The sequence below is a fragment of the Dermacentor silvarum genome, chromosome 11, assembly GCF_013339745.2.
Source record: "Dermacentor silvarum isolate Dsil-2018 chromosome 11, BIME_Dsil_1.4, whole genome shotgun sequence".
Taxonomy (NCBI): Eukaryota; Metazoa; Arthropoda; class Arachnida; order Ixodida; family Ixodidae; genus Dermacentor; species Dermacentor silvarum.
Genome location: NC_051164.1, coordinates 119,750,110 through 119,767,009, shown reverse-complemented (window position 1 = coordinate 119,767,009; position 16,900 = coordinate 119,750,110). Strand labels below are relative to the sequence as shown.

The window sequence follows — 16,900 nt, the reverse complement described above, 5'->3', positions numbered from 1 at the left end:
ATGCTCAAACTCTGACAGCTTGCTTCTGAGAAAACTGTGCTCTTCATTTTGGGCTGCCCTGCTCGTGGCTCCTGCTTGCACCTCCTGCTTCATGTTTTCCATCTCGGTAGAGAGCCTTTCGAGGGCCATGTCTGTCTGGCAGCGCTGCTCCCGAGATGTGGCAAGCAAGCGCTCCAGACTGGTTGCATCGGAGCGAGCCGTAGCTGTTTCGGTACGTGCCAAAGAAATATCATCCCCTACGCGCCTCAAGTGCCCAGAAATCTGATTGTTGACAGTTGGTTCTTTGGCGAGCTGGTCCTGAAACGATTCCACTTGCTCGACGAGCCTTGCGCGCATGTCTGAGCTCTTCTGAAGTTCCTCCTTCAGCCGACTTCCCTCGGCAGCGCTGTGCTGCAGGGACTCTTGCAAGGCTGCCATAGTTGCTCCCAGTGAAGCCAGCTTCTGCTCCTGCTCTGTCGTCACACTCATGTGTCGTGCAAGGTGCTGACGCAGGCTATTGAGTGTGGCATCACTGCTGTCTTGTTCTTTCTGGCTCTGCTCGGCCTGAGTCAGCAGATCAGCATTGGCCGAGATAAGGGACCGGGGTACTGGTCCAAAATATCTTCCCTCTCTCGATACCTTGTACGCAGGAGCTCTTCTATTTTGGCCACTTTATTCACATACTCCTGGATTTGAAGTTCAAAGTCTTTCTTCTGTTGTACAGCATTCTCCAAGTCAGATGCCATGTTCTTGTGCTCTTTCGCCACAAGTGTAAAGTTCTCATGAAGCCTCTGGTTTTCTTGCAGGAGGTGGGAATGCTCCCTTGAAAGATCCATCCGAACTTTGAGTTCATAGCGATGAATGTTTCCTCGTTTCCCGGTCTGGAGAGTTCACCTGTCATCACCGCCCACATCTGGTCTGAGCCAATTAGTACACTTGCTCCGTTTTCTCTTTCAATGGACGGGTGGATCAGTTCATCGGCGATATCGTGGCCGGTTCCCTTGAATGATGTGACGAACGAAGAAGTCATCGTGTTGGCTGATCTGTCTTGGCAAATGTGGGGTATCTTGATGGCTCTCAATGCAACTTCAACGTCGGAATGCTGATTTCGGAGGTGAAGCTCGACGATGCGAAATCTTTTCGGTGTGCAACTGCTCACACTGGCGAAAGTGTTTATTGCTATGGTATCAAAGCCAAGACACCTCAACTTTAACCGCCTTGAAAGAGCTTCTGTTACGAACGTATGTTCACTTCCTCCGTCGAACACGCCTCTGATGTAACGGCATGAATAATCTGTCACTGCCCATGCTCGGAGAGTCTGTAGGAGCACGCACGTCAAAGTGTCACTTCTTTCGTTACTCTTAGTTGTAGCTGCGCATACAGTCGTGCTGCTGCCTTTCACGTCTTCATGGGCCTTTCGGTTTAGTTTATCTGGGTCGCAAATACTAGACGCATGACGACCTCTGCAGCTGGAGCACGCAATTCTCCGTCTGCAATCCCTTGCACGGTGGACTTTAATGGTGCATCGAAAGCACCGCATGTTTCTTCTTCGCTGACAGCGATAGGGCTGTACGGCAAGACTCTGTCAAATGCTGCGTTGACTTGCAGAAAATGCAGCCCGTGTCCGGAGGTGTTTTTGAAGATTGGTTATGACGCACTGATGACGTTGGGATCGCACTGTCAAACTGGTGGTTCTTATTATCTCTAGGATGAGTCGCCTCGTCGTATACTTTTTGCTCCCCAAAGTCACTCTTTTCAAGGCTTTCCAGTTCAATAGAGACAAACTGCAGCAGTCGCTCTAGCTCCGTGGCTTGCTGAACGTTGTCATTGGCGGAACTTGCAGCTTGTGTAGCGCAAGATCTGTGATATGCTACGACAATGTCACGTGGCAGTGCCCTGAGCAGAACGTCGCATAGCATCGACGAGAAAGACGACTTGCTCACGCCAAGCGCCTCCAGTCCCCGCGTGTTAATGAGCACCTGGTCGTACAACTTGCGAAGTTTTGTTACTTCATTAGAACGCACAGGAGTGAGCCTTCGAAGCCTTGAGAAATACTCCAGCTCCAATCGCTTCTTGTCCCTGAAACGTCTTTTTAGCAGGTCCAAGGCGTCAACGTAACACGCTTCGGTGGTGGGCAGCCCCGCTATAGCTGTCGCCGCGTCTCCTTTCAAAAATAACCTCAGATAGTTGAATTTGTCGGTAGCTGTAAGAGTTCCGTTCTGGTTGATGATCTGGTCGAATTGCTCCCAAAACGCGTTCCACTTGCACAGATCACCGTCGAAAGCATTAATTACCAGCTTCGGCAACTTGACTCCTGGCCTTTCAGAATGCCCCGTGGCCACCGGCATGTCGCAAACATAGACTGGCAATGACAATGAAGTGGTTTCGGACTGCTGGCGGCGTTTGCTCTGGAGCTTCGGCTAAGATGCGGGTCGCGTTGTCATACTCAATTACGGTTGCGTAATCCGCCTCGAATGCCTCTTCACTTATGTGGCTTTCTAATTCATCATTCATCTTCTTCAATTCATCGTTATTGTTCTTGAGCCGCTCGTAAATACAGTCGATCTGTCGCAATGTCGCGGCATTGCTTTCTAGCACCCCACTTGCCTCTTGAATGACCCTGGTGTTTTGGGCCCTTCTTGTGGCTCGCTTCAACTTGAGCTTATCCATGGCGGTCAGCTGATCCGTGTACCTCCGTGGTTCGTGGCAGTGGTTCCAGTCGGTAGCCACCAGCGAAGTCCCTTGATGGTAGCTCCCGGCTGTCGCCTCCCGGGTTGTTTCGGCACCAAATGATAGAGTACGTGGCACACGGAACAGCCGACAAAAACTTGAGACTCAGACAGGCGTTTATTAGCGTCCACCTGAGCCCAGAACGTCCAAGATCGGTTTGCGTGGGAAAGTAGCTCCGGCACACCAGCCGTGTTCACCATGTTGCCCGTACGGCGGCGCTGTTCCGCCGCGTAGCTGGAAAGGCCGGCTTCCGTGGTGCACGGCCTGCCGCCGGGCCGCATAGGCACGAGAAGGTGCCTCGATCCCCACATTCACCCCTCCTAAAGACCGAGGCCAGCCTCCAAAGGTGGCTGACCGAGGCCAAGTGGCAAGGTTGACTCAGCGAAAGAGGGCTAAGCCAACGGGGCAAAGTCCAAGAGGGTGTCGTCGTCTTCATAAGGACCAGGTCCGGTAGAAGGGGCCCCAGCAGTCCAAAAAGGCGAAGATGTCGCTTCTCTTGATATGCGGCCAGTGGCCTGCCTTGGCTACCAAAGTTCCGCGCACTGGAAGGACCCACTGCCAAGAGGAAGGATTGGCAGATCAGGGGTGCATTCTTGCACACGTTCCAAAATGAAACGGAGGCGGTCCGCTCCATCGAGCCGCACACGATTGGTCAATTTGATCGCCACGGTTCAAATTGACCAATCATGTGCTTCTCACGGTTCAAATTGACCAATCGTTTGCGGCTAGATGGAACGGACCGCCTCCGTTCCATTTTGGAACGCGTACAAGATCGCACCCTAGGAAGGACGGAGCAGGGCAGCACCATGGTTCAGCCAGCAACGCTTGAGGTCCACCGGACACGAGCTGCCAGGAACGCGCAGGGCGTGGTTGCCATTTTGGCGCAGCAGCCACCGCGGAGGTGACAGGGCTCTAGCAGGAACAGCAGGCCGGGATGAACGGCAGCCAGGTCAGCAGCGGAAGCCAGAGTGACCATCCTTGGCCAGGGGTCAGCGCTTCATTGGGCGGACAGGCCGCAGCAGGCAGCAGCCTAGGCAACAGGAGGCAAGGGTGGCACCCGTTCGTGACCCCCAAAGGCAGGAGTCAGTCATGGTGGAAGGACCCGGAGCAGCAGGCCTTGAGGTCAGCAACAGGCTCGCATCGTAGGATCAGGGACAGCTGGCTTCGTGGTCAGCAAGACTGGAGGCACACTGGAGCTAGGCGCAGGAAGAAGACTGGACGACGCAAGGTAAAGGACAGGAAAGCCTCCCGGCATAGCTGGCGTGCCAAGAAAGCTGCCCACCCAGCTGACTGCCCAAAAAGGGGCGTTTGCCAGGCTGAGGCTTGGGCAACACATAAGAGGGTATACTAAGCCACATGGGCTTGTCACCAGTTTGATGTGCACCCTCGCACCGTAGCTACATTTCTCCATTCACCGGCATGGTAGGGAATAAATTCTAGCTACCTGTTAGTGAGAGAAAGCTGACTAGGTGCGCTTCCGCAGGTTGTACCGGTGGCGTGGCCTGGGGCTAGCCGTGTCATGGTTTGTCTGCGGTTCGTTGACCGCTTCCCCCTCTCCCCAGTCGTTGCTATGGGCAACGAAAGGTTTTAGGTCCGAGATGTGAACTAGACCACCGACGGGTCTCCCTTGGGAGTCAGCCATCTTGTATACCAGAGGGGACATTTTGGCCTCCACTCGGTACGGGCCCAACCATTTAGCCGAGAGGGAGGCAGAGATGCCTTTGGCGGCGTCACTCAAGACATGGTTGCGTCTGAGGACGAGATTGCTGACACCGTAGTGCGCGTCCTTTGGGCCTTTTGTCCAGATAGCGCTTTTGCCCGGTAGGAACGGGCCAGGTCAAGGGCCGCGTCCATCCATGAGCGCAGTTCCGCCGCGTAGCTGGAAAGGCCGGCTTCCGTGGCGCACGGCCTGCCGCCGGGCCGCAGAACGCGGTCCATGGGATTTGGCAGCTCTCTCTCGAAGTTGAGGAAAGCGGGCGTGTACCCAGTAACGGTTCACCGTGGACCGCAAGGAGAAGCCTATCTCATTAAGACAGGCATCCCAATCCGTGCTTTGCTGGGCAAAGGCCGCGAGCAAAGGCTTGAGGTTCCAGTTAATCTACTCTGTCGGGTTGGCCTGTGAGTGATACATGGTTGTCTTGCACTGCTTAATGCCAAAGGCAGCACACACATCCACGAACCCCTTGGCCGTGAAGTAGGATGCGTTGTCCGTTATAAGCTCCGCCGGAAAGTCAAAGCGGTTAAAGACCTCGGTCAACTTGTCCCAGATTACGTGTGCCGTTAACTTCCGAAGGGAAAAAACTTCAACCCATTTCGTGAAGTGATCTGTGACAGCCAGGAAAAAAACGTAGCCTTGCCAGCTTCTGGGAAAGGGTCCCATAATGTCACAGGCTGTGACTTGCAGGGGTAGCTGGCTGTCGTTTGGCTGCATGAGCCCGGGAGGAGGGGGGGGGGGGGGGGGGTTTGCCCGCACGAGGCTTCACACATTGGTACATGCGGCATAAGCGGGTGTAGTGAACAGCGTCACGCTTCATGCCTGGCCAGGTAGCAGAGCGGCCCAACTTTTGGAAAGTCTTAAGGCCACTCGCATGTCCGGCCAACTGCAAGTCGTGGAAATAGGTCAGGGAGGCTTTCCTTAGACTGCGGGGGTATCACCATCTTGAAAGACTCCTGGGGAGCCTCCTCAGATTGGATATAGCACATGAGAACTCCATCGGCGTCAAGCAGATACGTATCCAACGTGCCCGCAGCAATACCAGTTGCATCGCACTTGGCGCCAACAGCAATACCAGATGTCCGGGTGCGCCCGACAGCTTTGCCGCACCGCTCCTCTAGGGAGCTCGGCACTTTGAGCCTGTCAACAATTTCTATTTACAAAATAGATCGTTCTGCTGAAGCAAATACGAATCCCACGTGCCTGTAACAATACAAGCTACGTGGCACTCGGCGCCAACAGCAATACTAGCTGTCTGCGTGCGCCTGACGGCTTTGCCGCACCGCTCCTCTAGGGAGCTCGGCTCTTGGAGCCTGTCAACGATTTCTATTTATAAAATGGATTGCTTTGCTGAGCCTTTAGCAGCTCTAGCCTGCTGAAGACGATACCAGAGGGAGTAATGGGGTTCACCGGGTATATATTGACGCGAAATAAGTTGGCACGTGGTGACACTGGACCCTTGAGGCAAGAATGACGAAGTTCGTGGTTGCGCGCGCGCTTTCGAGGTCCAGCCATTATTAAAGGCTGACGTGTTTTTTTGCCTATCTGTTGCTGGTCAACTATTCTAGCTGTACTAGCTGGGTGACATTTTTGGTGGAGGTGCTGGGTACGGTCGATGTTAAGATCTCCGGAGCGTACCCCAGGCCTAAGCCCGGCGAGTAGTTCGGCCGAGCTTATCCCTGTGCACGTACGTACCAGCCGACGTCTCCAGGGACTCCAGCCACAGCACGGTCTGCTACCTGAACAAAGTAAATGACGAACCAACCACCTCCTGCCGCTACTGCAGCATCGCACGTGGTCGTCAATCAGATCTGGACGCCGAATCATTTCCACGGGAGTGCTTCAGAGGACGCCGACAACTGGCTTGACCATTTTGACCGGGTCGCCAACGTCAACGACTGGACCCACGAGCGTAAGCTTCGCTACGTGTACTTCGCTCTTGAAGATTCCGCTAAAATATGGTTTGAGAACCACGAGGCGACACTGATGTCATGGGAAGAATTTCGTCGGCAGTTCCTCAATGCCTTCGCCAGGGCGGACAGGAAGGAGAGGGCGGAGTTAGCAATGGAGTCGAGAATTCAAGGCCCGAATGAGCGAGTGACGGTGTACGTGGAAGACATGAATCGCCTCTTCAGACGTGCGGACCCCTCTATGACTGAAGCAAAGAAGGTGCGCCACCTAATGCGCGGCGTCAAAAAGGAAATCTTTGCTGGCGTCATTCGAAATCCGCCGACGACAGTGGCAGAGTTCCACGACGAAGCCACCACCATGGAAAAGGCCCTTCAACAGCGGGCCAGGCAATACAACCGCGATGCCGTTACCCTCGGCAACGACGTCGGCGCCTTGCGAGAACTCATCAGGGCTGTCATCAAGGAGGAACTGCAGAAGATGCAGATGACCGCTGCCTCTGTGGGACAACTTTCCATTGCGGAAATGGTGCGCGCCGAGGTCCGACAGGCCGTGCATGTTCCTGAACAGTACGAGGCACCACAGCGGAGAGCGTGTCCTGAAATGAGTAACGCAGAAGCAGTACGCCGTCCACCACCCTCAAGTGCGTATAACATGGTATACCCCGCTCAGCAATTGGATGTTAGCTTCAGGCTTCGCAGCACACCGCACATCGCCAAAGCAAGAACTAAGAAGAGCGACGTCTGGCGCACCGCAGACTACAAGCCCCTTTGTTACCATTGTGGCGAAGCCGGGCACATCTACAGAATGTGTCCTTATCGTCATGTGGGGCTCCGAGGATTCGCCCCAAATGCACCTCGTACACGACCTGGTGAGCGGCTGCCGGAAATAGAGAGTTTCGTCGCGAATCGTCGCAATGGTGATTAACGATGGCACGAGCCCCGTTCGTAGTCTCCTGCTCGTTACAGGTCACCATCACCAAGCCAAGCCTTCTCTCGCGGCGCTCTCAGACGCCGCTCGCCAAGCCCGGCGGCTCAGGAAAACTGAGTTCAGCGACCTCCGGAGGTGAGGCCGCTGACGTCGACTGTGCGCAAGATCCTCCACTACGACGACAACGACGAAAACAGAACAACGCAGACGTACAGACGCAGTCAAACACCGTACAAGAGGTAATAACGTCGAACAATCCCGTCACCGTAGACGACGAAGAAATAACAGCGTTAATCGACACTGGAGCGGACACCTCAGTTATGAGCATGGACCTTGCCTGCAAGCTGAAGAAAGTTTCTACCGAGTGGACTGGGTCGCAGATTCGCACTGCAGGAGGCCATCTGCTAACCCCGGTAGGAAGATGCACAGCGCGAGTGAGCATTCGTGGGTTTACGTACCTCGGAGATTTCGTTATCCTCCCAAGCCATTCGAGGGACTTAATTCTGGGAATGGACTTTCTGCAGGATAATGGAGGCGTGATAAACTTACAAAAGTCCCTGGTAACGTTTTCAACGGCGCAGGCCTTAGCAGGGAGCAGCACTGATGACACGTATGTCAACGCCTTGAGGATTGTCGACGAGAACATCACGGTGCCGCCAAGGAGCAGCGTATTGACCCTTGTAACCTGCGACGCATTCGACGACTATGAGGGTATTGCCGAGGCAAATATCCCGCTGTTGCTCGAAAGACACATCTGCATCGCCCGGGGCCTTGTTTGAATACAAATTAAGTGCTCGCAAGTTTTGTTGACAAACTTCAGCCATGAGTATCAGCACGTCCCTCAAGGTACAGCTGTGGCCTTTCTGAACGACATTGCTGACTTCTCCGACGTCGGCACGTTACAAGTGACTTCACCGGATGCAACAACTCACGCCAGCCTGAGTCCCCGCGTCCAAATTAATGCTGACTTAGCAGATGTACAGAAGGATCAGCTACTGGGCCTAGTGAAAGAATTCTCTGGCTGTTTTTCCACAGAATCTAAAGTCCAGCGCACCTCCATTACGCAACACCGGATAGTTGCAGACAGTAGCGCACCCAGGAGTTTGCCAATACCATCGAAACAGCACTAATTTCGATTTCTTCACGGGCAATTGTAAAAAAAAATGCGCTTTTTGCGAGTGTGCAGACGATTTCGCGTCTTACATCTTAGATGCAGCACTCAAATGCGTAAGGAAAGAAAAGGGGTTAAACGAAAGGGGGGGTTAAGTCAGCCTCAGGGGGGGGGTTACAACCCCCGAATCCCCCCCCCCCGTCGGTGCGCCACTGGTTACAGAGGAGTCGGCGCGGCCTGTTCGTCAGCACCCATACCGCGTGTCACCTATGGAGCGGGAGGCGATTAAGCATCAAGTTGAAGAAATGCTCAATGATGACCTCATCCAGCCGTCGACAAGTCCATGGGCGTCGCCTGTCGTACTAGTAAAAAAGAAAGACAACACGCTCCGCTTCTGCGTTGACTACAGATGGCTTAACCGAGTCACCAAACTGCCATGTTAACGCCCAGCGCGCGAGGCGGCCCGATGGCTCACACAAGCGCTTAAGCCGGATTGTACGTCTCCACGGTCACGTGGTCCGCTCAATGCGTGACCGACCCAATGGGGCCAGTAAACGGCAATGAGGAGAGCTGGGTTGCCACTTCGACAGGTGCATGAGGCTTCACGCGACCGGCGAATGGATCGACGGCGGAGCAGGGTGGCTTACGCACGTCGGAACTGTCGCTCAGCTGCGAATTAGGCAAGTGGTAGTCTGAAAGTGCGGCGACTTTGTCGGCTGAGCGGAGTGGCTCGCGCTCGACATTGCCTCCCAGCTGCGCTCGGGACAAGGAGAGACCAGCTTGCGGTTTTGCACCAACAGCAAGGCAGGGAGGCTCAGCTGCAGTGCACGGGACACCGAACTGCGATCGGGACAAAGGAAGGTCAGCAAGCGAGCTCGCGCCTACGGCAGAGCCGGAAGGCTGCACCGCGATGTATTCGTCCGAGAAAGGTGCTCAGGACAAAGGGAGGCCGGCGAGCGTATTCGTGCCGGCATCTAAGCAGAGTGGCTCCGATGCGGCACATGGCACGGTGAACGACGCTCGGGACAAAGGGAGGCCGGCGAGTGTATTCGTGCCGGCATCTAAGCAGGGTGGCTCCGATGCGGCACATGGTGCAGTGAACGACGCTCGGGACAAAGGGAGGCCAGCGAGCGTATGCGTGCGAGCATCTAGGCGGGGTGGCTCCAATGTGGCATGTTGGGCACAACTGCGCTCGGGACATAGAGTGGCCAGCGAGCGGAGACAGCACGCCAGAGGGGCTAGTAGGCATCTGCTCCCCACGCCTCTCAAATAGCGGTAGATTCGCTCTCCACAGTTTATACTGCGGAGAGCATTGCCTTGAGCCATTTGATTTCGGTTTTGAGCATTTCGTTCTGATTAAGCAAGTATTTGATGAGAGAGCTACGTATCAGCATCTCGTGAGGAGCTGCTATTGTGGGAGACAACCCCTGCCCAGCTCACCTTTGTATGGTTGAAGGGCGGTCTCTCCTCGTTGCATGGAGTCAGCAGAGGCCAAGCTTGCTTCGATGATAGGACCTGGGCCGCTGTAGCAGAGTTCTTGCGGCCAGAGCTGCTCTGTGGCTTCTCTTGTCCTGGGTGTTGACTAAAGGCCTGTATACTGTTCCCTGAAGTGTCAGTTTAGTTTCTGGCAGTGCCAGGGACGGTGTCCGTGGTTTGTAACGAAGTCTGCACTCTGATGAACCAGTCTCATGTGTTCCATTGCAGATGATGCAAATGGGGATGCAGGTGTGGTCCTCAGGAGCATCTGCCGTGCCGCATTTTGGGCAGACATATGGTCACATTAGGGCAGACATCTTGGTGATGGCCAAGCTGCCGGCACTTAGCACACGCCTCCACTTTTTGCCGATATGGTCGGCAGCAGAGGTCTGTGCAGAGGTAATCAATGTAGAAGGGGACCTCTGAGCCTTTGAAAGTGACCAGGATGGAGTCCGTGGAGCCCATTCTTCGAGCAGCTATGATGTTGATTGTTGGATTGGAATCTGGAAGGTTAACCAACACATTCCTTTTTACCAGGGAGGCCGGCAGTTTGATAATACCCCTACATGAATTTTTGGGGTCTGCCACGTGCGTGGAGGCCTCGTAGCTCTTCCCCATGATGGTGAGGGTGGCAATCTTCAAGCAGCGATAACCTCTGTCCATGCACGGGGTGCTTATGACGATTGTGTTGTTAATCTCGTTGGCCCGAAGCCGATCAAGCGATGTTGCAGCCACGGAGAGGCCTGTGGACTTGATGACGATGCCGCGGAGAGAGACTGGATGTATGATAGCGCAGTCGACGCCACCATGTACACGAAAAATTATTTTGTACTAAGCGGCAGGAAGTGGAGGAAGACGAGGCAGAATGTCACTTACTTGCAGTCAAGTTTTTAGGGTATTTGGCAAGGTGGGCAAAAGTCTCTTGGTGTTGGAGTAAACAAATTTCTCACGCCAATCGAGGATCTCTTCCGGAGTTATGTCGACAGCGTCAACGACGTCATTTTGGCTAACGTCTGCTGCAGCTGCGATTGCCGATGCACAGTGCCGGCGTTGTGCAGCAGGGGCGCGGGGGTGCGAATGTTGTGATGAATCGGCGATGAATTTAAGATGGCAGGTCCGATTTCTGCTGAAAAAGTGTCGTTCGACAGCGGGAGACTTACAGCACCAGTGGTTCAAAAATCAGAAGAGTCGAGGCAATAATTTGGACACAACACACAAAAAAAGACGAAGCCGATGTATCACCAGGAGCCAAAGGAAGCTTCGTCATCGTCTCGGGCATATGATAACTTATGCGCAAGTTCGCGTCTTGACATCGATGTCTTGGAGGCCGTTTGTTGCGCTGTGCAAAGTTTGGTACCCAGAGCGGGTCCTGTACTGAGTCACGTGAAATCTTGCAAAAGTTATAGTATTCCCGAACGCAACTATATATTTTCATGCCGGCAACGCATGAATGGGCCGCCTACGCTGAGCGTGCCCCAATGCCGCCGGCAGCTGCCATGCTGGTAACGTGTTTACATTTATCCCGCGGCCAGCTGTCCTGGCGTTCGATTTTGCACAAACTTCGGGCAGCTGCGGTAGCTTTGGGTTGTCTTGGAATCCCAGCACACGTGACTGCCTATCAGGAATGGAACTAGCTGGCTGCCATCTGGCTGCCAGTGGGCCGCCAAAACTTGGAAAGTCAAAAAGGTTGACTAGTTAATGACATATTGACTGGTTAATGACCAAAGCAGTTGGACATGAAACAACAAAAACACATAGCTGTTATTGTAGAAATAATTTAACAGTTCGAAAACCATGAATTGCAAGAACATCAGCTTGATAAACGAAATAATTTCTCACAGCTACGACCGCATTTGTTGTCTGCATTCCACTAATGCCGGCGTATAATCGCTATTGCGTTCACCTATGACTGTTTTAAGCATGCTTCCAGTGAACGACTACATCCTCACTACAGATCGAAAAGGTCCGATTAAAAATGCGCTATGGCATTTTCCGCATTATCACTTCATGATCAGATACTCTGACCGGTAAGCTTTCCATTGCACTCAAAATAATGAATACCATGAAAATTGGTTGTCGGTCCCTTTAAATGAAACTTTGCACACTAATTTCTTACTTAGTTGGCTGTGCAATGAACTTCCAAGAAAATATTGTGCAACTTATGATATGGCTGTATTTTATAGCAAGGAGTACCTATCAGAGGAGCATGTTTTTTGTTGTTGTTCCGTTGCACTTCCCAAATTCTTCAGTTATCGTTTATCTTGGTTAATTGCAAAGATCAATATCTCTCCTTTGTGACTGCAAACGATAGCTTTGTTAGGGAGAGCTCAATTTAAGTTAGAAGTGCTGGTGTGAGACCCACATTCGTTAATTTTTTTTAATCGTAGATTATCAAGATTTCTGCAGGTTATATAACACTTCGATTTGCCTAGAAAAATGTGCTCCGTAACATAGAGTGATACTCTATATATTCTTATTTTTCTAAAAGAATATTTTTTTCCAATCTTAGCGTCATATTTCAAGAGTATAATACAATGGTGGCTTTATATTATATGGTTCCATTTTTCCTTTCAAACTGCAAGCACAGTGAATAACATCAAGACTGACATGTCCCGAGCTTCATATCAGTGTAACAAGCTCTATTGTGATAGTCCTTTCCATAACTCTTACTTCAGCCTCTCTCTAATCTGTGTCGTGTGTTCCAATTAGTGAAACTTCAATCAATTCCTAATGACCTTTTTCCAATTGTGCCACATCTTTGAATCTTCTTTGAAGGCTTAACATTCCATGGCCAACCCACTCTTAGTTTTCTAAAGCAATTGTTTTAATTAAACCTTCCGGTTCCTGTTGACAAATGGCAAGACTGATTAATTTAAAACAAAGCATCCAAGTTAACCAGCAACTTTGTTAGGCTATCAAGTGATGGAATATATTTAATATAGTATGATTTCTTTTTTTGCAATTGCTATATTTTTCCCCACACAAAGTGCACCTTTCTTCATCCTTTCCCTGTATGGTCTTGGTGAAAGAAGTTTGTGTAAACGTGTGTGCATCTACACAAAACCAACGTACTCAGCTGGCAACACCTTCTGTGTGTTCTACAAAGATACGGCTGTTACAGGAACCCTGCATTCAGCCTGTGCCATGGGAGGGGATGCACTTGCGAAGTGCACCCATTATTTTTACAGATAAGCACCACACGAAGTACAGCCACATGTCGTTTTGTGAGAGCAAGCCCACAGAGGTAGAAAACTCACAGTGGCTGCACAGTACTGGAGTTACTAGGAACAGGTCCTGCAGCAGATGCGGTGATGGGTCTTCAGTCGCTGGTGGGCTGCAAGACACTGTGGCAGCAAAACAACATGTAAAAATCAAAATGGTGCTTCATATGGCACCTCACACTCTGCAAGCATGACACCCCATTTCTGTCCCCCAGGGTGCAAACACTGTGCCAAAGAGCTAAGGACGCAGAAAAGGAAAATGAGTCTTGACTTTAAAAGAAATGAATGTTGGACTAGTTGGTATTTTGACATATGAACCATCTTGAAATGCAGCGTAACGGTACTGGCACAACAGAGAGGAAGACGAACACAGGCGCTAAGACGAACATAGCGCCTGTGTTCGTCTTCCTCTCTGTTGTGCCGTCCGGTTGCGCTGCATTTCAAGATGAGTCTTAGCTTGCGCATGACCAAATTGACATGCATCCATGTTTATCGTTTTCCTGTCACCTGCTAAGAAATGTTAAACGTTATCGCTCGGTACAAGGCGCACCAATTGTATCGGAACATTCTCAAATCTTGTAGCCAATTCTATCTGCTGTCTATGTTGTCACGGGAACTTGTGTAACCAGATTATATGTGCGGCGCAAATTGTGTTGCATTTCCTGGAAGGTATGTGAGCACTAGCGATTACGCTGAAACTGTCGACGAGTCATGTAAACGAGGTGTTTTCAAAAAGAAACCGAACTTTAGTTATAACACCTTTACTGCTTATGATACAACATTTTAAGTGCTGTCCCCTTCAAAGCAGTCCCCTCTACTAGCAATGCACTCTTCCCATCTTTTCTTCCACTTTTGAAAAGCCTCCTGGAACGCACTTCCTGGAATGGGGCACAGGTCTCTTCTCACATTGTCCCGGATCTCCTCTACGGTTTAGAAACAACGTCCTTTCAAGGTGGTTTTCAGCTTGGGGAATAGAAAAAAGTATGCTGGGGCTAGGTCCGGAGAATATGGTGGGTGGGGCACAACAGGAGTGTGGTGTTTCGCTAAGTAGCTGGGGTCAGGGAGTGATGCATGAACCGGGGCATTGTCATGATGCAACATCCAAGCCTGACTTTCCCACAGATCAGGCCTCTTACTGCACACAGAATCTCTCAAACGTGCTTCCTGGTAAACTTCTTTGTTTACCATTTGATCATGTGGCACAAATTCCTGATGGACAATGCCTTTGCAGTAAAAAAAACAACTAACATCACCTTCATTTTTGACCAACTCATGCGTGCTTTTTTTGGATGAGGAGAACCTTTGGCCACCCACTGCGATGACTGCACTTTCGTTTCAGCATCATAGCCATAAACCCATGTCTCATCGCCAGTGGCGTAGCCAGAAATTTTGTTCGGGGGGAGGGGGGGGGGGGGGGGGGCTCAGGTTTCAGCGCGGCCTCCTTCTTATAGAATTTGTCGTGGGATCAAATGCATGAATAATAACTGCATTGCCAATTTCATTGTATATTAGATGCTGCAAACGAATTATTGAACGCTATGCACTGTCCATTAAAATATGTATGTTTTCATAAAAGAATATATTCGTATGCCCCAAAAATTGTGGCAGAAATAACTGCTATCATTGCTTCCGCGTTTTTTTTTTTTGCCTAATTAATCAGTAAAGAACACATCACATGAACTTTAGAACTATTGACCCTTTTCGCGGAGCATTTTAGAGAGACGAGATGGCGCTCACGGCAGCGCGCCATACCTCTCCTCAGCGACCGCGCACGAAAACGAAACCATTACCGCTTCTACCTTGCTTCTGAGCGATCAGCTGTCGGAAATGCAACTGAGTTTTCACTAACACACTGTGCTCCAATCATTCTAGATTGAATAATGTGGATTGAAGACGTGTGCAGTAGTTGGCTGCAAAAATAGTGACTGGCATGTTAAGGAATAGAATGAATCTGTGTGGCGAAGTTCGCTGACCGCTGCTGCAATTGTCCTGAACGTGTTACCGGCACTTCGTGATGTACGGCTTTACTCGAGGATACAGAAATTTACTCATCCGCCAGCCTTCTATGGCTAACCTTCAAAGAAAGGGCGTCATCCCCAGAACGTCGGCAAGAGTGAGTACCACTCGTTAAACAATGACAAAGGGAGTAGCGCCGCTTCCTGTCATAGTAAATTTCGCGCACGTTATCTATACACATCTGTCCAAATGGCAGGAACACTTACGCCCACTCTATCACCGACATATCAAGAATAAGTGAATGGACAGACACTTGAATATATGAGCACTGTATACACACAATAAATGACGGACTACACCTATGGCGCACCAATGGTCGAAGCTGAATGTTTCGTGACGGTGCACAAGAGTAAGCAAGTTACTAGCTGTAATATATATTTGCTACAAGGTATTACAATGTACAAAACAGCTACGCTGCAAGCCTTGTGCGCAGCAAGAACAAATCTATCGGATTCAGAACTGAGCACACCCGCGAGCGATTAGGCAGAAAATAATCAGATAGTGGCCGCAACGAGGAACTTCACTGAGTCAGAAACTGACAAGCCACTGCTTCAAAATATTTGCCGAATAAAGAACAAAGAGCAAAACACACTAATCCTGACTGAATTCATAATCGCAAAGCTTGAAATGCATATTTAGCCCCGCTTTTAGAAGAAGCACCATATACACTGCTTGCACCGTTTGGACATAGCTTAATCAGCTCCGAAAGCGCTTTTGCATGTTCTCTGAAGCTGCAGGTGATAAAGCTTCGTGTCGTCCACCTAGTCACCGTCTACGATATCTCCGAAAAAAGAGGTTTTCTAAGCCGCACCGGCGTCATACACTTCCATTGTAAACAAGGAGGCAACGGAGGCAGTTGAGGCATGCAATGGACGCGTCATCACGTGATAAAATATGGCAGCGCCTACGGGTTCGCCGCGAAAAGGGCCAATATCAGTTCGAAACCAGCAAAGCACTGCATGCAGCTTATATGAAAAACGTAAAGGCCATGAAATAAATAAGTTGAGGACAAATATTTTGATGAATCTTTATCATTCAAGAACCTTGTTTACATTTTTGTACATATGCAACGGCCAGGGAAAAACCTCAATGACACTGTCATTTGTTGCAATAGATTGCGCAGGAGCAGCTGTTACCGGTCGTGTATTGTAATTACACCGAGATAATACTCGCAGCAGTGAGTACAAATAAAAAGTGGGAGTTCTGCAAAATATATATTAGAAATGCGAAGATAGAATGGAATATACAAATGCGAAGATACAACTCGCTAAAGGGCAAAAAAAGAGTCGCTGGAAACAAAGTTCACTGCTTGCATACACAAAACCTCGCAATATATTTAAGAATACGTATGAGTCTCCAATAAATCTACGTATTTAAGCAAACGTCAGTGTATATAACGCGTCAAATAAGACAAATAAACATGTTGCTCAGTCACAGATAGTAAACTTTGCGCACAGAAAGGCAGATGATCTAGGCAAGAACATAACTATGATCGCAGAAATCGTGATATGTATACTTGGGCCATGCAGTGGTCGCGACAGTGCCATGTGGGTAGAATAATAGAGGAATAATGCATAAATCAGTACGAAAATGTGTAATTTTTGTGTAATTGTGCAACGCCAACAATTATTCTGCACCCAAAATTAAAGGAGGGTATTCCTTCGTTTCAAAAAAGAAATAAAAGCAGGTAGCTGAAAAGGAAAGAAAAGGACAAACGAAGGCCACAGATGATGCGGTAAGTTGAACTACCCAATATTCGAGTGTGTTTTTGGCGAACGGCGCGTGGGCCGGGCTTTCAATGAGCAAGGTCGGTCA

At 50.4% G+C, this 16,900-nt stretch overlaps 1 protein-coding gene across 2 annotated transcripts in view; it reads right to left on the bottom strand.

The window, feature by feature from the left end:
* The window catches only part of LOC119433196 (phosphatidylinositol 3-kinase regulatory subunit alpha-like), a 143,347-nt gene that overhangs the window by 60,113 nt on the left and 66,334 nt on the right, over window positions 1-16,900 (bottom strand). For both annotated transcript variants that reach the window (XM_037700344.2, XM_049659248.1), the window contains exon 4: window positions 13,106-13,192. In XM_037700344.2, the coding sequence (XP_037556272.1) occupies window positions 13,106-13,192 (87 nt within the window). The remainder of the gene's footprint in view (window positions 1-13,105; window positions 13,193-16,900) is intronic.